At 35.9% G+C, this 22283-nt stretch overlaps 1 protein-coding gene across 5 annotated transcripts in view; it reads right to left on the minus strand.

Annotated features, from left to right (window-relative positions):
* The window catches only part of LOC150103910 (uncharacterized), a 589709-nt gene that overhangs the window by 290121 nt on the left and 277305 nt on the right, over window positions 1–22283 (minus strand). For all 5 annotated transcript variants that reach the window (XM_090397176.1, XM_090397175.1, XM_090397178.1 and 2 more), the window contains exon 11: window positions 1761–3020. In XM_090397176.1, the coding sequence (XP_090253302.1) occupies window positions 1761–3020 (1260 nt within the window). The remainder of the gene's footprint in view (window positions 1–1760; window positions 3021–22283) is intronic.

The following is a 22283-nucleotide window of genomic DNA, read 5'->3' on the forward strand; positions in this document are numbered from 1 at the left end:
GCACTAAAAATGTATTCAATGTGTCTGGGCCATGTGGCCATTTGGGCCACATGGCCCAGACACATTGAATACAGGCCATGTGGCCTGTACCACTGATTGAAACACTTAACTTACTAAATTCACAATTTCCCCCAGATATATTCCAACTATTTAAATTCACAGTACAGGCAGGTTATTTTACATGGAAAGGGAAAATATACAAACAGTTAGATGGGACAGCTATGGGTTCACCTCTTTCTCCCCCCTTAGCCAACTTCTACATAGAACATCTGGAAAAATTAGCTATCAACACAGCCACTCTCAAACCTAGCCTCTGGCTATGCTATGTTGACAATGTGTTTGCCATTTGGCCACATGGCCCAGACACATTGAATACATTTTTAGTGCATCTAAATAGCCAGCATCCTAAAATCCACTTTACAATGGAACTAGAAGCCAATGACTGCCTGCCTTTCTTGGACACACTGATCACACGTCTTCCAGAAGGTTCCTTATCATTTTCTGTTTACAGAAAACCCACACATACAGGGAGATACCTACACAAACAATCACACCATCACCCTTCTCAACAATATGGTATCTTAAAAACACTAACCCATAGAGCTAGAGCAATCTGTTCCAATAACATTGCTCTCACTGCTGAACTTTCCCACCTATGTCAAACCTTCTTAAACAATGGTTATAATCCACGTAAAATAGATAACATACTCAATGCTACCCATAAATCCCCTCGATCTACCACAGAAGACTACAACAAAACAATCACCATCCTATACATTAAAGGCACATCTGAAAAGATATCTGGGGTGCTTAATAAACACCAATTACGCACAGTATTTAAACCTTATAAAAAATTAGCAACTCTCATCCGTTCACCTAAGGACAAATGCACCCCTTTATCACATCCTGGTGTCTATGAAGTGCCCTGTTCTTGCCATCAAGCCTACTACGGACAGACAGGAAGAAATGTGGACATCCGCCTCAGTGAACACAAAAAATATATCCGACACTTTCGCTATGGTAAGTCGGGTCTGGCAGACCATGCTCTGGATACCCCTGCACACAGGATCAATTGGAAAAAAAAAAAAACAAAAGTACTTCACAGAAGCTTCTACAAGTCAGAGAGGTTGTTCCTGAAATCAACAGAAGCCTTAAAACATACTCCAAACCTTAACAAGTATGGCTGTATAAATCTACCAAAGATTTGGGAGACAGTCATCCTAAGACCAAATTAATATTTATTACTTTTATTGTTTATCATTTGGACTACCATTTCAAAACTTTGAATTTTTTTTTTTTTTTCCAACCTAGATGGCGCCATATTAGGACTTTAGTCTTGTGTTGCACGCTGCAATCACTACTGTCCCCACTGTTACACCGGATTGTAGTTGTCTTGCCTGTGTAACAAACTTTGTGTTGTGTGCTCTGAAGATGCTGGATATAATACCAGTGAAATATTAGCTTTTAAGTTAATAAATAGTTATTTTCTTAACCATCTGTGTTCTTTTATACCATGAAACCTATCATAACATAAAATATATACTAAAAGCTAAAACAAAAAAAAAAGATGAATGATATATGGTATCTTTAGTTTATACATGTTACTATATGATCAACTGTTGGTTAAATTAGTGTTTAGACACAATATACCTAAAAGAGGCTATAGGCACAAGCTATTTTAGAGGTGTCAATCCAGAATTGAGAGTTTGTTGTGTGTATGTTAGAGAAAGAGAGAGACAGACAGCATTTACTGAATCTACCTTTGGTTCTTCAATGTCTAATGGTCCTTCTCGTTTCATTCTATGATGCAATTTTTTCTTTAACTCACTAATGTAATTTTTGAACTCAGCTACTTCTGATGTTTTTTCTTTTAATTCTTCTTTCAATTCCCTATTACTTTTTGCCAGAGAATTTATCATATCTTTTTGTTCTACATCTGTTCTCTCAAATTCTAACTGCAGATTTTGTAATTCATCTTCTTTATTATGAAGTCGTTGTTCTAATTCTCCCTTCTCGTAGCGCTCTTTTCCTAGTTCCAATTTCTCAATTAAACAAAATAAGTTATTACATTCAGCTTGCCCACTTTGTTTAACATCTTGTTTAATGTGTTTATCATCTGGCTCCTTCTCTTTTACTTTCACTTGAAATGTTAACTTTATTTTTTCCAGCATCTCAGGATCCAGAGTCTTTTTTAACAATCCCTTTTCAAATTCTTTCAACTCGTTAAATTTTTTTTCCTTAGCATTCAGCTCATATTGCAAGCCCTTGATAATGGAAAGCTTTTCACTTAGACTATTTGATGTTTCATTTAGTTCCCTTTTAATGTTATCTAATTCTTGTTGTGCAGCTTCTGCCTGCAAGAAAGCATTTTGTGCACATGATTTTAAATGTTCCAATTCTGCATCCTTAGCTGTCAGTTCTTGTTTCTTCAAGGATTCAAGATCATGTAACTTGGAATGCAAAATATCCATCATACTACACTGTTCCTTTAAGGAATGGCTTTTCTTTTCTAAAGCTAATTTAAGCTTATTTATTTCTTCTTGATTTTCGGATTTACTGTGTGTAAAATTCTCTTCAGAAATTTTCAACTGTTTACTTAATTCATCTATAGTTTGTTTTAAAACAATAATTTTCTTTTCCCTTTCTGAACACTGTGCTTTTACTCTTAAATGTTCATTTTGTAGATCCTTATACTGCTTTTCAGTAGCATCAAGGCACTTTGTTTTCTCTTCTAAGGTTTGCTGAAGATGATTACAGTCTGAATCTTTCTGAGATATTTGACAAGTTAATGTTTCTATTTCATGCTGATAATTTTGCAACAACATTTCATTCTCTTCATTAAGTTTTTTTAAGTCTCCAAATTTAATGGGTAGTGCATCCTTTTCAGTATCTACCATGCCTCCATTCAGTTTAGCCTCAAGATCCTTTATCATGGAATCCTTTTTGTGAAGATTTAGAAGAAGACCCTCAATCGATTTTTCATTTTCTGCTGCAGCTTTAGCACGTTCACTGAGAAGTTCCTATTAAAAGAAATGAAACAAACTTAAAAAATGTATACATTTAAAATGCTGAGTTTTTAATAACATTATAGAGTAAGATTTAATGTAAGCAAAATTAAATAATTAATTGCAGTTAGCAGTATATATTATCTTTTGCAAAATAAACCAAACAATATAGGACTGTAAAAGTCCACTTGAATTTCACATGTTCATGTTAATTAGCTGTTCAAATAAATCTGTGGTTAGAGTTTATATGTATATATTTTCAAATTCTTAGTATCAGTTTATAGAAAATTCTGAATATTATTATTAAGAGAGATCTCCAGGAACTCACCGAATCATCAAGGGAGGTTGCATATTACCTGCACTAGCTGTCATGCCTGTTCTTCACTCAAGAACAGGCATGACAGCTACCTGTGCTCACCACATCTAATAGCAATTATTTCCAATTAGACACCACTCTATGAGAGAAAAATCTAGCTCTCACATCCTTCTTCTTGGCAATATTCATTCTCAACTTCCAAGGATGCCCTGTTATCTCGATATCATTTTTAACACTCTCCTTTGCACTCTCTCTCTCTCTCTCTCTACTCCATCAAAATTCCTACAGAAACCAGGAGACCAGATCTGCCTTGTAAAGAGACAAAATGACTTCCTTATCTTTACATGTCAAGGTTTGTTTCAGCATTGCAACAATATAAGTCAGTCATTATTATATATAAGTCATTATTCTCTGAGTTGAATTTGCAATCTTTGCTATGTGGCCCTTGAACTTCAACTTCTTGTCTACTAAAACTCCAAGATCTCTAGCCTGATCAGTTTCTTCTAGCAAAATCCCACTAATATAATGATATGGATATCTAATTACATCAAAATGCATAACTTCACATTTACTGACATTGAACTGACAGCCATTCTCACATTCCTACCATTCCAATCTATTCAAATCATTCTGCAAATACTGCATATTAGCTGCACTCCTGATTACCCTGACTATTTTTCCATCATCAGCAAATAGCTGTATGTCTCCTGTCAAATCTTTGGACCAAGGATTGATCCTTGTAGTACACTGCTGGTCACCTTAAAGCTTGCAGACTTATATCCCCGATATCACTTTTTGATATCTGTAAGTCAGCTATCCTCTTATCCGTGCTAATATTTTATAATCCAATCCTAAATTCTCTAATTAATGCAACAGTCTTCCATGCTATATTCAATCAAAAGACTCAGCAAATTACAAAAGTATCATGATGTATCCATTCTGACTGTCTAGCTCAGTAGTAGCATTAATATAAATTGTGAGCAAAATGCTCAAAATTACCTTTCCTTAGTAAACTCTTGAAGTTCATTACAAAGTCTAGATTCTCTGTCAACCCATTTCTTTATTCAAGCTGTTATTAACTTTTCCAAAATTTATCAGACCACTCCAGAGATAAAGATAAGTTGATAGTTGGACACATTAGTCTTTGCATACCCTTGTGCAATGGTATTACTGTACATTTTTTCCACTCTGGAATTTTCCCAGACTCAAATTAGATAGTCTGGTCAAAGGTACAGCCAGCTCAAGTGAACACTGTTTTAGCATCTGTGCTGATATCCCATCAGCCTCTATTGCTAAATTCTTATTCAGTTTGTGCAACGGTTCTAGTATCTCCTCCTTACATATATACCTGAGTTTCTTCATCCAGTAAAGATATATAAACCAAGCAAGTATAGTTAAGGATATAAGCTGGAAATAAACTTGGAGAACTCTACACCGCTTGTAAGGAATGTAGAGAACTGTCTTCGCTTTGCTCTGGTGCACGTGCACACACCCAGTATTAGTAAGTAGATATTGATCACTTTGATACTGAATGAATAAGGAGGAAGGGGGGATTTGAATCTTGGTTGAATATATTGTATTCCATTCTGCTACTTACACCACACATACATTATGATGAATCTGAATGACAAATTATCCAGTATAAAAAAAAGTGCTGTACTGTTTTCATCAGATGAACCTAGGCACCAATCACCAATGACAAATCAGTTAGTGGAACTGCTTCAACAGAACAATTTAAGTACCATAAATATATGCAACACCTATGGCATAAGAAATAAAACTAGTAGTTAATTAAATTATAGAAACACGTGGAATTAACTTTAACTAAAAAGAAAATGAAAGCAATAGGTGACAGTCTTCTAAATAATAAGCCTAAGATGATTTATGCAAGCAACAGTGATCAAAGAAAGGGAGAGTACCTATAATATTTAGTACTATGCAAGCAAATAAACTTCTTGAATGGAACACAATTTCAAATAAAATGGCCAGTTAAAGAAGCAAGTTAACTGCCTATGGTCTTATTGCAAGTGCAAATAATAAAGAAATAGAATTCTTTCACTCATTAGAAAGAGTCATCAACAAATTTTGAAACATTTCTATCACCAATATAGCTGGAGAAGGAAATATTTTGTGAAAATGTGGAAAAACTGCAGGTTAAATGAGAAGTGAATAACCTAATAGGTATTTCTCATATTTCCTCAATAGGCATATCCTAATAGACACAGGAATAACACCAAGTATAACATAAAAATTTTGCAAAAATTTACATAGATAGCATACATACAAAAACAAGTCTTATCAATTATTGCTGAAATTACATTACTTTATTTTATGTTTCAGGTTATAAGAATTTATAGATATGAAATAATAAATAATTCCCATCTAGTTTCCAATGGATAAACATGTATATCTAACTGCAGAATGGTAAGAAACATGCCTCAAAGCTTAGCATTTAGTGAAGTTATTTGCAAAGATACAAAAATTCTAAAGAAAAAATATGCCAGTAACTTTCTATAATTTCATTGAGGGCTTATCATCCACACTGGTTGTCATGCCCTCTCTAAAGCTCATTCGCACTGTATGTGCTCACCACTTCAACAGGCAAACTTTTCCACTCACTATTCTGTGAGAAAAAAAAACCTAGATTTCACTCCATTCTTAAATGCACACAAACTTAAGTTCCATGGATGCCCCCTTGTCCTGTCCACTCCTCCATATAATGAAAAATTCTATCAACCAGTATCCTATAGCATCCATTCAGAAGTTTACAGATCTCTTATCATCCCTCTTTCTCCTGTTTACCATTATCTGCAATCCACATATGCTCACTCTATCCCCCATAATCTGCATTTTGTCATCTCAATATTACCTTTGTAACTCTTTGTGCCCTGTCCACAGCTTGCTCATTTTCTTGGAACCCATGATACCATGCACACAAGGTGTGGTCAAATCAAGACATTGTAAAGAGGAAAAATGATTTCCTTATCCATACATATCAATGTTCATTTCAGTATCACAATTATTTTCCGAGTTGTATTTACAATTTTTGCTGTAACCTTTGAACTTCAAGGTCTCCATTGCTTGTTTCACATCAGTTTCTCCAAGCCTAAAATCCTACCAATATAATAAGCCAACTAAAATCTCATTATGTGAAAGTGCATAACTTTACATGTACTAACACAGTGAATTGACAACTGGTATCGTTTGTCCACAGTTCCAGCCTATTCAAGTCATTCTGTAAGTGCTGCATATAAGTAGCATCTCTGATTGCTCTGCCTCTCTTTTCATCATCAGCAACCAACTGAACATCTTTTGTCAGCAGCAACCCATCATTAACGTATTGACTGAACAATAACAGCATACAAGAAACGATCCCTGGGGTACACTGGTCCCCTTAAATCAGGCAGTCTCACATCTCATACACCACTTTTTGATACCTGTCTGTCAGCCACTTGCTCATACAAGTCAATAGTTTATATTCAAATTCCATATCCTCCAATTTATTCAACACCCTTTCACATGGTAAGCTATCAAATACCTTAGCCCATTTCTCAACCCATTTCTGTAAACTAGTTTTTACCAACTTCACTAAAATCTTTCTCATCTACAATACAAAGATACTGAACAGGTCAATAGACACATCAGCTTAGTTTTTGTACCACTCGTGTGTGTGTGAACTCTTTTTTTATACTCCATAGCAGATAAAATTATACCTGGGCATGTGCAAGATATTTCTCATTATTATAAAGAGAGAGGTCAATTAAAATTTATATATACATTAGTAAAAGTGTGTTGGGATGCTTTCTTGCACAAAGGTGAGTCATTATCTCTCTCTCTCTCTCTCTCTCTCTCTCTCTCAAGTGATGAGAGATGTATTTGTCTTCCATTTTCCAGATCTGGTCTCAGAATATTGCGGTACTAGTCAATTTGGTTATAAAATATGCAAACTGGGTCAAAATTCCTTTTTATTTCAATGTTGGATGTAGATTAAGCACAAGTGTTCAAAAGCAAATGTACTTAAGCTATGTTTTATACTTTCTTGGATGCTGTATTTTGGAATTCCCTGGTTTAGGAAAGCTTTGAAGTGGAGGACATGGAATATGTTTGGATAAGAAATGATTGAAAGAGAAGTATCAGAAAGTGGTATAATGATAATATACCACTTTCTAATTTAAGGTGACCAGTGGAGTACTCCATCTCTAGGGTGCCTGCTGGTACTTCAGTCTTTGGACCACTGTTGTTTAATCTGTACATTAATGATATTGGGAAAGACCTTAGAAGAGATGTTCAATTATTTGCTGATGATGTAAAGATACATAGGATAATCAGGATTGCTGGAAATCCAGAACTTACAGATTGATTTGAATAGATTGGAAATGTAAGAAAACTGATAATTGCTATCAATCCAATGTTAGTAAGTGTAAAGTGATGCACTTGGGCATGATGAGATTTCCAGTGGGATATTACAAGTGGGGGGTTGGAAAGTTCTGATAAACCCCTAGAACAAAAATGTTTCTTCATATAAAAATGTTTTTCCAAAAATGATTTTTCAGAAAACATCTTTTCTATGCCAGCAAAGGTTGATTGATTGGTAGAGCCTCTGCTATTAATGGCTCAGCAAAAAGTTAAGCAAGTTTGAGCGTGGTTAGTAGTTGAAAGGAGAACAACCGTTCAATGCTGTTGGCACACTCTCCCTCAATGAGTCTTTGGACTCTCTGGAGGTGTCACATAATAATAATAATAATAATATATAAGAAGACAAAATTAATCAATTTTTGTTCTAGGCATTTATGAGAACCTTCTAGACCTGCCCCCCCCCCCTCTCTTATATTAGTGGGATTATATAAGTCAAGTGGATATTAGATCCAGCATTATTTAAAAGCTGAATGTAGAAACTATGAAAGTTTCGTAAAGTAAGTTGACCAAAGAGCTTATGGGAATACACCTCCCAGCATTCATGAGTTGCCTTAGTATGGACTACTTAGAAGACATAGGTGCTGCCCAAGCATCTATATAGTTACCTTTTATTAGTCCATTTTGATAAGGTTTCATGACCTGACAGCTGTTTTGAACTGGTTGGTTCTCCTCAGAGATCAGAGAGAAACCTTAAGAGAGCAAAAACTCTCATTCAGTACTAAGGAACTTTAAATGTCATTCCCATAAACTCTCTGGTCAACTTATCTTATGAAACTTTCATAGTTTCTATGTTTGGCTTTGAAATGATGCTGAATCTAATATCCACTTGACTTATATAATTTTGCATTGCCGAACTAAAGCCTTTTGGCTCTTTATTTTAGTAATTAGTGGGATTACACTTGAAGAAACTGAGGCTTTGAGTTATGGCCTATACTGAAAGACAATAATGGTACCACAAGATGATGAATCATACTGTTTGTGTCAGGGCAACACTATGAACAGTGAAAAATCATTTAACCTTGCTGAGGTCGTGGCTGATCTGATAGATACAAACAAATTGTTTTAATCATGACTTAAGTTTTTAATGGTATTAACAACACCAAACAATTTAATCAAAAGATGTTTTATTAAATGCTTATATTTTGCTGAATTTCAAATCAGCATTATCAGAGCATAATACACTTGTACATGCAACAGTAAGTAAAACAATAAAATTGCAGTGTACAAAAGATCTAAAATCCTATTCATAGCACCCTCTAATGTTGGGAAAAAATAACATTTCTCCTGGTGAAAGACTAGCCATTAAAAAACTTAAGAACAAAGATGTTATCATCCTCTAAGCTGACAAGGATAATGCAACTGTTGTCCTAAATAAAACAGATTACCGCAACAAAATCTTAGCACTATTGGAGTCAGATAGATACTTTGAGCTAGAGAGAGACCCAACGAGAGAGAGAGATACATAACAGAACCAACAACCTTCTGAAAAAGACCATGGAATTTCCAAGAAACATACACCATTTTCTTCATTCTCTACATCCACTCATCCCCAGATTATATGGCCTTCCAAAAGTACATAAAGAAAACTGCCCACTAAGGCCAATTGTTGATAGTATTGGCTCACCTACATATAAGTTATCAAAATATCTAGCATCCTCCTTAAAAGGTTTAGCAGGAAAATCTCCTTCTTACATTAAAAATTCAACAGACTTCGTCTCCAAAATTAAAAATATAAAGCTCAAGAATTCAGATATTATGGTGAACTTTGATGTAGTGGCACTCTTCACATGTGGATGCATGCAGGTATCTGCATGCGTCCTCACACCACAATCCAGCATAGAAGTTAGGTATCATCTCCACTCTGGCTCATTGTGCCAGGTCTGTATTGTCAGATGAGGAAGAACTAAAAAATGAACTACAACATCTCAAAAGAACCTTCATAAATAACGGCTACTCTTCAAAAACTATCAATAAACAACAATACTGCTGTCCACAAAACAACACAGAGACACAGGACAACCACAAGGGTTATATCTCTTTACCGTACATCAGCTCGCTCTCCCAGAAACTAAGAAGAATTTTGAAAAAATTTAATATAAAAACATGATTTTTCCACTCTTCTTAAACTCAGATCAATTCTAGGCCAACCAAAACAGTTCACAACCATCTTCAGTTTCCAGGTGTATATAAAATCATATTGACTGTGGAAAGCCATATTATGGCCAAACTGAGAAGTCCATCCTCCTGCATCTCGAAGAACATCAGAGAGACATTTCTTATAGTAGAACCAGAGCAAGCACCCTCTCAAGCCGTGTCCTGTTCTCAGTGAACACAAATAATGAAGGCTGCCAACATGAAAAGATTGGAATACAACATCAAACATTCATATATGCCACGATGAAGTAGAAAGCCACATAGCTGAATCCAAAGAAATTATCCTAGACTCTTCTTGCATAAACAGTAATAACCTTAGTTATAGTTTGGCAGACTCACACAGCTCTGCTATCAGATACTGGTGCACTTGTGAAGTCAAGTTCACATATGCCTAACAACAGAACTCTAGCCTGGACTGTAGCTTCAGTTCAAACTTAATTCCAGTTAATAAGTCTGCTATTGTAGTGGTACAATGTTTCTTTGCAGTGTTTTTTATGTTTGCTTTTAATGTTCTCACGCCTGAAGAAGTAGGCATTCCGTCAAAACATGTTGTATAGAAAGTTTTTGACCTTGGGTATATATTATGTTAAAGATACCAAGCAATTTTTTAAGCTAGGTTTTTTAATCCTTTTTTCCCAAGTAAGCAAACAGACAAGTAAGTCAAGTTTGTGGCTACACGCAGTGCAACACTAGGCAACTTGTGGTAAAGGTGGAGCAAGCTCTGATCACTTTCCTTAGAATTTTCCCTTAATGCAAAGCACATTTCCTTGCAGAAATGTATGATGCTATGCATTAAGGTAATGGTCACTACCAGTGATGAGCTATGGAAATTTTAACAAAGGGACTCGCATAGTCGAGCAAAAAAAAGGCCTAACTTAGCCCTTATAATACTTATATTGAGACTTTATAGAGCTTCTGACAGATATGATAATTCCTGTAGGACATCAATCATTAATGCTAAAGCTTTTAAAAATTCCAAATTGAGAAGTCGGTTTAAAAAGCCCTTATATTTATTGTTCGATGCAAAATGCTTGCATAAAGCTGGGTAATTTCTCCACAAAGCAAGAGCCGTTCGTAAACTGCAAGCTGCCCATCGTGGTCCAAACACACGGCCGATCTTTAAAATTTCGATACCAAGGTCTTTTGCAATCGTATTTAATTCTCGTTGATTTTTTGGTGATTGATGATAAAAAGCATATAATTTATCCATAAATATTTCAAAATGATTTATTTCTTTAATGTTTTTGTATCGAATCATCTAATGCTAAGTGTAAACGATGAGCGCAATGCCAAATCATAAGGTTGGGAAATTTTTGTAGAAGTTTGATTGCAACACCTGATTTGTTTCCTAACATTACACTAGCTCCATCAGAACAAAATGCAATGAAATGATTTTTTATATAGTTATCAGAAAACCCATATGGATTTAAAATTGCATGTATACATTCGATGGTGGTATTTTCTAGTTCTACAAGATTTTTGACCTTTATTGAGGTCTCGTCAGTGGGAGCCAGAAGACCTAAAAAATGCCGAGGATGAAGTAATACAGAGCTTATGAATATTTTACCTAAACAAGTTGCCAAAAGGTGCTTTGACCTCATTAAATAAAAATCTCACGATGAGAGTAATATGTAGAAAGTTTTCTACCTTGGGTATATATTATGTTAAAGATACCAAGCAATTTTATAAGCTAGGTTTTTTAATCCTTTTTCCCAAGTAAGCAAACAGACAAGTAAGTCAAGTTTGTGGCTACACGTAATGCAATACTAGGCAACTCATAGTAAAGGTGGAGCAAGCTCTGATCACTTTCCTTAGAATTTTCCCCTAATGCAAAGCACATTTCTCTGCAGAAATATACGATGCTATGCATTAAGGTAGTGGCCACCCATACCGGTTTCAACCTTTATTGAGGTCTCGTCAGTGGGAGCCAGACCTAAAAAACTTTCTACATATTACTCTAATCCTGAGATTTTTATTTAATGAAGTCAAAGCACCTTCTGGCAATTTGTTTAGGTAAAATATTTATAAGCTCTGTATTACTTCACCCTTGGCATTTTTTAGGTCTGGCTCCCACTGACTAGACCTCAATAAAGGTCGCAACCAGTATGTGTAGTGACCATTAAATGAACATGTTGCTCCCCAGCTTAATTTATTTTTGTAACCAAATAGATAATAATAACAACAGGACTTTAGCTTTGCTGTAGTAAGGTTTTTTTTTTCCCTGCCAGAGGTCAGGCCAATAGTTTAAATTTGAGTAATTTTAATGATTGACCAAATCAATGTAACTTAAGCATACCATGTAGATTGCAGTGCAGCTTATTTCTTTGTATATACAGGTATCCCTTGATTAACACGGTTAATTAATCCCTCGATGTTACTGCATATATCAAAAGCGCATTAATCAAATCTAATAATCAATGGTAAAAATTACAATTCGTCCATGATCGATTACTGTATTAATAATTCGTTTTATGTGATACTCTTTTAGAAAAGATAAAAAATGAATGCAAAGTAAATGTTTAATAAATGCTTGTACCTACATTATTTACTGCAATTTTTTTATCAAAAGTTATCAAGAGTCGTTTGAACAGTTTTAGTTTTTTTCTTATCGGCATAAATTCTATGATAACAAGCAAAATGACTCTCCATACCTCGGCAAAAAAGCAATAAAACAAAGAATAAACACTGCAAATATAATACATGATAGTACAAATTAAGTGAATATTGAATCCAACATTATTTCATAGCTGAATATAGAAACTACAAGTTTCGTAGGAAGCAAATACACAGAAAGCAAAATTAGTGAACCCGCACCAATGTGCGATTTTTTTCCCATTAAAATATAAAAAATAACAAAAAATAAATACGTTTCTTTTAAGTTAAAAAATCTACTTAGTCTTAAAACATTTTCAATTTGTTTTCATTATTTCACCACCCCCTCAACAAAACCTATGGCCCCCAAGGGGGCTGCGGCCCACAGTTTGGAAAGCGCTGTCCTAGAGAACATGTATAATAAATAAGCCTTTGGCTCTCTATTGTAATACATGATGGTTTATTTATTTTCAGTTAGAATCTAAAAATTATTGAACAAAGAATAAAAAAAATAAATAAATAAAAACTAAACCATACTATGCTGACATCAGAGGTCATGGTATCTCTCAGATACAATTTACTGTCAAATATCACAAACCTTTACATAATATGTGTTAAACCAAACTGACAGCAAAAAAAAAAAAAAAAGCGGAATATCACTTGTAGCATGTGAATGCACAGCTACTCATGACCTCCAAGCTATACAATGAATTGTGTAAGAATATTTATATTAAACATTTTGCATGTATCTGTCAGATCAGCTGCGAGCTCTGCAGGGTTAAAGGCGCGTTAATCAAAACTCTTGCCGCATATATCAATGAATTGCCACAATTAATTTCACCGCGTTAAGTAAGGGATACCTGTATATGTCTACTCCAGATGATGACCTTAATGTGAAAGCAGAAACATCGAGTGATTATTTTAGTATATATTAAACTAAAGTTTCACTATAACATGGTAGTCGTTTCCATAATTTTCTGATTAATTCAGATCGTCATGTAAACATGAAAGAAAGAATTTTCATATGTTCTTTCTCAATTTCAAACTTTCAAGTTTTTTTTTTTTTTTTTAAATGTAAGAATAAATGTAGTTTGCTTACTTAGCCACAAAATAACAATAAATACCGTGGACAACCCACTGTATATCTCCTTAAACATCTCCAGAGCATCAAATCACTGAGGAAGGGCCTATTTGGAACATTCATATTTAAATATCTAGCATCTTTCTCTCTCCATGAACACATTTATTAAAAATGTACTCGCATCTAATGAAGTTCATTCCATACACTCACCACCTTCCTAATCCCTCTAAACAGTTTCCAGGGATGACCTCAAGTTCTACCATCCATAAGTTACAAAATATCACGTGTCTATACTGTGAAATCCCATACTAACTTGTGTGTTTCTATCAATCTCCTCTATCTATTCCTCAAACTCTGAAGACCACATTCTCTCAATCTGTCCACAGAACAGTTATGTTATTATTTTGATTACTCGTCATTGAATCTTTTCTTCAACTGTGTCATCATCTCTTCTTGGATCTCACTTGACCATACCGCACACAGTAATCTCCAGATTTGACCTTTTCAAAGCCTTGTAAAAGAGGAAGAATAACTTCCTTATTCCTGCAGGTTAGTTTCTCTTTAGTGCTGTTAACCACATTAGCAATGTCACTCCTAAACTTTAAGTAATACAGTAAGCACTGTGTAACCCAATAAATAATGCCTGTAACTCACTATAACTTGAATAACCTCCAAGGCAGCTACAGCTCCCTTTGACAAATTGCCTTAATCCACCTGTAACATCCTTGGCAGTGTACAAACTAGCTTCACTTGGCAACAATGAAATAACATTCATTGTCATTTGCCCATATAACCAATGAAATCACCCTGAAGAAATTTTGAACCAGTTGCATTCCTATCACTCTCCCTATCATCAGCAAAGAATTGAATGTCACACTCAAGACCTATCCCAATATCATTAACAAAAATCCCATCAGGAGATGTGTCTCATGCTGATTGGTGCGAACTAAGGTGACATAGCCCAGTATGAACGTTTAATATACATGTTAAACAACAACATCCCATGTGCAGAACAATGTGATCAACTATGGGTCATACTTGATCACACTTAGCACCACTATACATCAACTTCTGGTACATGTCAGTCAGCCACTCTCCAATCTATGTTACAAGTTTATTTTATAAATCATTTGCTTTGAATTTGTATCAAACATAACTGCCAATGTGTAATCCTATTAAATGCTTTGGCAAAATCTGGATGTATCATAGTGTATCCATTCTCATTATTCAATTATACTCTCACTATTACAGAACATTAGTAGAGTGATAAAGCAAGACCTGCCTTTAACAAATCCACATTGTCCTCTATATAGGATCCTAGTGTTGTCTACCCCACCTTCGGATGTAATTCCTAATCAAGCTTTCCAATACCTTGATGATCACAACAAATATACCAACTGGTCTATAATTCAGACTTCACTCTACCTATATAATGATATTATCTTACTCTGTCTTGCCCTGCTCCTACTCATTAGGAATCTTGCATGTGCTGAGACTCAAGTTGAACAGTAGGGTCAGGAGCACTGCTAAGTGTTTTGCACATCCCTTCAGCACCTGTGCTGAGATCCTATCCAATCCAACTGCTATATCTGAGTCAAGGTCTTTTAACAGCTTTAGTACTTCTAACTTATCTACTTCTATTCTTTTGTCCAGTTCGTAGCAGTCATCCAGAGAGTTAATGGGTCTGTCTAGAAAATATACTCTACTAAAGTTATCACTTAATAACTCAGCTTTTTTTTTGTATAACTAACAGTTTTAGACCATTTGCATTTTAGACCAAAGTTATTCTTTCTTTTTCTCACTGCATAGAAAAAAAATTCTATAGGATTTCCTTCAGTCTGTTTGGCTAACTTCTTTTTTATAATTTGATTTTGCCTTCCTCACCATGCTGTCATTCTCCTAGCCTGTTGTTTATAACAACCCAGATCTTATCATTACTCTTCATATGATATTCCTCACACTTCTTTTTTGTTTTTATGCAACTCTTGCTTTAGAGTATTATTTATCAATTTAACTATTCAACTCCTAACTTTCGAGATGCAGTCAGATAAGCTTCCTCTGGGTACCCTATGACTCATTTCCATAGACTGTCGATTCCTCCACCATACAGTTTCTCATGCAAAGACACTGCCTCGAGCTCCCTCCTCAGTTTGTTATTATAATCACCTGCCTTACAATCCCATGTATGTCTTTTCTTAGTCAAAGCTTTTATACCGATTGTCATTTCCCAATCAAAACTGCAAATTCTCAGATGCTATTAGTAGATCCAGTGCTCTTGGATTACTATTATTAGATCCAATGTTCTCTTGTACTACTAGTCACTTGCATCATGTGCTGCTTAAGTAGTTATCCCTGAGTAATTCTAGAAATTCATTTTCCCTTTTCTCTCATCTTGCATGCTTTCTTCACCCTGCAGTCTATATTCCCATAGTTGAAATCACTAATAATGATAGTCGTCCTTGCATGGATAAGATTTATCTGTCTATGCAATTCATAATCCTTTTTAGATGATCCTGATCTGTAGCAACACCCTCACAGTCCTGTTAACCTCTCTCTCATACCAAACATCCTCAAAAACTTGTATCACTCATACTACTACTACCACTGGGATAGAAATCTCTACACTCTTTCAGTTTAATTCCTCTGCCATCATTATCATCATTATTAGTATTCCCCTACTCTTCTCTATCTATCCTGAATAAAATAAACCCATCATATCAATTCTTATAACAATATCCTCCGCTGTCTGGTCTCACTAATGCCTATAATCTTCGATTTAACTGCATCTACCAAAGCTAAGATCTCTTTGCTTTGCCTTTATTCCTGATGCTTCTGGCATTAGTGTCTACACATAACTGCTACTTGGCTGACAAGCTGAATGTTTAACCAAATCTCTCATCCATTTCTGCAATTATTGCTCATCTCATGACATACTAGTCCCATATTTCCCAGGGTCATCCCTAACAAGCTATTATTATCTCATTACTCACAATTTCTACCATTTAATTTAATGCATGCATCCACAATTTTATGCAACCACCCAGACATATCTAATTTTCCTGACAATTCATGCCATCATCAAACAATTTCTTCAAGTGTCTGATACCAAAACTATTCATCTTTTATGTACAAATCATTTTAACCATCTAAATCACCTCATACATCTACATGCTGCACACCATTTCTCCTACACAATTCACTTACAGACTCATTTGCAATCAGAGCTACTCCTCAGCTCATGCCTGTCCTGTGGTAACAGACTTACAATCTTTACACTTTTGCTCTTCTTTTTTTTACCTCAAACACATCAAAAGAATTCTAAACAGCAAGGATACTAACCTGGCTGTTTAGAATAATGGTATCCCATTATTCTAAACCTAACCGTATCCCACCTCCACACAATTATTGAAAACTTGTGTTCCAAGTACTGATATTTTGTCTTATATATTCTTTACTATCTAGTATATGGATCTCCCTAAATTATGGAAGTAAGTTTGTATTTAAATTCATACCAATAAAGGAAAACAAGTCAACCTCAAGCTACCATCCTATCACCCTCACTTTGGCTCTCTCCAAAACACATAGAGAAATTAATCAGTAGTTAACTTTTTCATCTCCTGGATATTACTCAATCAAGGACCACCAATGTGATTCAGCTACTCTTAATCAACAACAGATCTGGCCAACATAATCCATCATCATATTAATATTTCCAAATAGTCCAGTAAACTTACACTGTATCTCAACAATTAAGTAACCTCCAACATCGACCTCCTAATTCTAACTTTTCCACATTAAGTGGGTAGTAAATCTCTCAAATCATCCACTAACAGAAGAAGAAGAACATTAAATTCTTCAGGATTATGCTTGATACCATGCATTTTATGCATAATACTGAATGCATTTCCTATCCTTCTATGATAACAAAAATAAATTATGTTTTGAAGTTGCTAAAGTCATTTATAATCCAAAACCACAACCTCTAAAAATTTGCAGAACTGAAAACTTTACATGATCTTCAAAAAAAAAAATCAACCAGAGCTATATTACCAATGGATCTGATTCTTCTTAATATAAATGAAAAATGAACATTTTATTACAAGATTAAAAAATAATAATAATAATCTCTGTGATAATCAGTAGAGATCCAACAAAGAGATCAGAAAGATCCACCACCAACAGAGAGAGAGAGATCCACCTTAACAAGCTTAACTCTGTGTTAGATGACACATTTTCATTGGATCCTGATACAGACCAAAAACTTAGAGCCCATCATGCAAGGCCATCTAGAATATTTGGACTCTCTATGTTACATAAACCAGGATTATTATTATTACTTATAGGGGCACTCCATGGAGTCAAAAGCCTCGCCGTGGGAGACCCACTGTATTCATTAACTCAATACCTATCATACATCTCCTTAAACCTATTCACTGTTGGAGTGCTCACAACCACCTCTGGCAACCAATTCTAATCACACACCGCTCTCCAAGAAAAGAATCTAGTCCACACACCCTTACTAAACACACACACTCCTAGACGGCTTCCAAGTGTGATCCCTTGTTTTCCTCCTACTCCCCATGTATTGAAAAATTTCTTCTGTCAATCTTATAATATCTCTTTAGTAACTTATAAGTTTCTATCATATCTTCTGCCTGTCAGCTAAACTCTGCAACTCACACACCCTCAATCTATCCTCATTGGGAACATTCCATAGGACTGTCACTAGCTTGGTTATTTGTCTTTGAATCTTCTCCACAAACTCCCAATCCCCAAGAAACACAGGTGGCAAATCTGTGCACAGTAGTCAACATGTGACTAAATCATAGCCAAATCATATCCTTATAAAGAGGAAAAACTTCCCTATCTTTACTTGTCAATGTGCTCTTCAGCATCCAAGTAATTCCGTGAGCTATTTTGCCAACTCTTGCATTATGTCCTCTGAATTTCAAATCTCTATGCACTCACCCTCAGATCTTCCTGTAAAGTAGCACCATGAATATGATACGAAGTGTGTAATCTTTTCAACCCGAAGTGCATTACCTTATATTTTACAATACTAAATTGACAACCACTGTCTTTTGCCCACACTGCCAATTTATTTAAATCATCTTGTAAGATATCTACATCACCTTTATCAGCTACTGCCCTCCCTAGTTTTGCATCATTGGCAAACAACTGAATGCCCCCCCCCTCCTTTAAATCTTCTGCTATATCATTAATATACAAGTTAAAGAGCAGCAAGGCTCCACTAGTCACCCATATTTGCTTTGATTCCACTCCACCATATACACCACCCTCTGATGTCTGCCTATCAGCTACCCTCCATCCTATCCATGCCATCAGCCCCATATCTATTCCCATTTGCTTCAACTTATATAATCTTCCATGTGGTATTCTGTCAAATGCCTTTGATGCCTTTTGCCATATGCCTTCCATCCCATATAAAGTCCAGCGGCATCATTTGTAGCCATGTCCTCTATAAACCATCATAGATCATATAGGAAGTCCTATATACAAAATTTCAAAATTTCTTTGAAATCTTCCTTAACTTAATTTGACATTCCTTCTCTTATATCAAAAATACCAGTGACTCTGTCTCCAAAATTAAGGATTTGAAACTTAATTCCAAAGATTTATTAATAAGTTTCAACATAGCTTCAGTTTTTACTAATGTTCCTCTAGGTGACACCTTAATTTTTATCCTTGAAATTTCCATCATTATTTTAGACCCATTTAAGTTGGGGTGCACAGCAGCTAGGTTCTCGTTCCTGCACCCTGTTAGTACCCATTAGGGAAAGCTAAAGCTGCTATCAACCAAACGCAAGTGATTGAACTAAAATGCTCCCAAATTTCTGCCCTAAAGGATCCTACCTGGGGCCAGGCCTAAAAATAATATCATCTAATATTGAAGGTTTCTCCAGTGTCAAGCAAGATCTCCTTGCAAATATTTGCAGAGATAATGACTGTGATGTGCTCTGCCTGCAAGAAACTCACAGAGGAGAAGGTGTTGCAAGACCTTACATCCATGCCATGAAACTCATCAAAGAAATACCCCACGACAAATATGGTAGTGCAATATTTACAAAAGAGAACTTGATCCCATCATCCATTGACTCAACGAACAACAGAAACATTGAGATTATTACAATCACATTTAAAAATATCTCAATCACCTCAGTCCATAAACCACCACAAGAAGCTTTTTCCTTCCCTGACATCTTCTCAATAATAATGCATACATGACTAATGTTGTATTAGGTGACTTTAATAGCCATAGTGTTAACTGGGGTTACACAAAGTCCAACGAAGATGGAGAACTGTTGAAAAAAGGGCTGAAAACTTTTCTCTAAACCTGATACATAATCCAAAACTCCCTGCTTCTTTCAACAGTGGCAGATGTGAGGTTATAATCCTGACCTCATATTTGTTAGCTCGAAAATATCCAACATTTGTGTTAAAAAGGTCTTAAATCCAATTCCACATACTCAACATAGACCTATAATGCTTCACTTCAACCCAGCAATTATGCCTAACACAGTCCCTTACAGATGACGATTTAATTTCCAAAAAGCTAATTGGAAGGGTTTCATGGAAGATCTCGACCACTCCATAGAACAAATCCCTCCAAACCCTCAAGAGTATCTTGAATTCATAAAAATACTGAGGAAAATCTCCACCAAACATATCCCCTGAGGATGCAGCACAAACTACATTCCAGGCCTTTCCAGTGACATACAAGCCCAGTATGCTGATTACTTACAACTTTACAACACCAATCCCTTCTCAGAGGAGACTATCCAAGCAGGAGAAAAATTATGCTCCAAGATGGCAGAGGAAAGATGTTCCTCATGGAAAAAAGAAGTAGAAGCCCTTGATATGACCCATATCAAGGGCTTCTATTGCAGAAAGGCATGGAACTTTATCAACAGAATTAGGAAGGCTTTCACTAAACCATATGAGCATCCACAGGTAACAGCTAACCAAATTGCTCACCAGCTACTGCTGAATGGAAAATTCCCTAAAAAGCACACAAAAAAGAAGATATTTAGAACCCCAAGTGAGGAACAAAATATGATTAACTCAGATTTCACCATCACTGAACTCAACGCTGCCATAAATCTATTAAAACCTTGATGATATCTGTAATGAACAGATTAAGCATTTTGGAAACAGGACTAAAGAGTGGTTATTAAACCTAAACAACACTTGCCTCAGAACCCTAAGGATACCAACTATCTGGAGGCATGTCAAAGTGGTAGCCTTTCTGAAACCAGGGAAAACTCCAACAGAAGCAAAAAAATTACAAACCTACATCACTACTCAGCAACCTCTTTAAACTCTATGAACGATTAATTCTGAATAGGCTACAACCCCTAATCGAACCCCATCTTATTGCTGAGCAGGCTAGCTTTAGACCAGGCAAATCCTGCACATCACAAATTCTCAACCTCACTCAATATATAATGGTTATGAGCAAAAACTAGCCACAGGAGCAGTCTTTGTAGACCTAACTGCAGCATATACCATAAACCACCTCACACTCAGAAATAAAATATACAGAATAACTATCGCCTCGTCCTCCTGATCAAGTCACTCTTGGAAAACAGACGCTTTTACGTCTGTTTTCCACTGGCACCTCCAAAAAAATGCCCTCCCCCAGGGAAGTGCATTATCACCATTACTTTTCAACATCTACGTCAATGATCTCCTCATCTTTCCAGGAACTAGAAATTTTATCTATGCTGATGACCTTATCATAGCTACTCATCAAAATGAAATCAAAAAATTTCAAGTCCATTGAAACTACTTTATCACTTGCCTTAAATAGTCTAACTACATACTATACCAGCAATCAACTAAAACCAAACCCCTTGAAAACACAGACTGGCCTTTTCCACCTTAACAATAAGGAAGCCAACAGGAAGCTACAGATATCTTGCGAAGGCTCTAAAATAGAACATTCCTGGAACTCAATCTACCTTAGTTTGACTCTCGATCGCACCCTCTCATATAAAACCCACATAGAAAAAACAAAGGCAAAAGTGAATACAAGAAACAATATACTACGAAAGCTTACCACTTCCAAATGGGGTGCAGACCCTAACACACACTGAGATCTTCTGCCTTGGCCCTTTGCTATTCTTCTGCTGAATACGCCTGCCCAGTATGGTCCAGATCCTGCCATGCTGAAAAACTTGATCCAGCAATGAATGAACGCTGTCGCATAACTACAGGATGCCTGAAACCAACACCACTAAAAGACCTGTATACTTTGGCTGGTATTGCACCCCCTTCAATTTGAAGATCTGCATTCTCAACTGATGGAAGAAGCAGACAAATGAATGATGAACGCCATCCACTATTCGGCCAGACCAAAGTGTCCCAAAGACTAAGATTCCGAGATAGCTTCCACCCGCCACTGTTGAACCATCTAAAAACTTCCCAGAGACAAGACTTCAACAATGGCTTGCACTATATCCTGAAAATAATACTGGTATTCCAATAGCTCAACATCTTCCACGTGGTGCCCACTTGAACTGGAATACTAGGAAGAGCCTCAACAGACTGCGGACAATAGGACGCTGCAAACAAAACCTCATCAAATGGGACTACCTCACTGGCCCAGACAATTGTGAGTGCGGGACAACCCAGTCCATGGAACACCTTCTTTCTTGCCCCTTTCTTCCATCACCTTGCACAAAAGAGGACCGTATAT

The sequence above is a fragment of the Typopeltis vanoorti genome, chromosome 8 (assembly GCF_054136105.1).
Source record: "Typopeltis vanoorti isolate ZY-2024b chromosome 8, IOZ_Tvanoo_1.0, whole genome shotgun sequence".
NCBI classification, from domain to species: domain Eukaryota; kingdom Metazoa; phylum Arthropoda; class Arachnida; order Uropygi; family Thelyphonidae; genus Typopeltis; species Typopeltis vanoorti.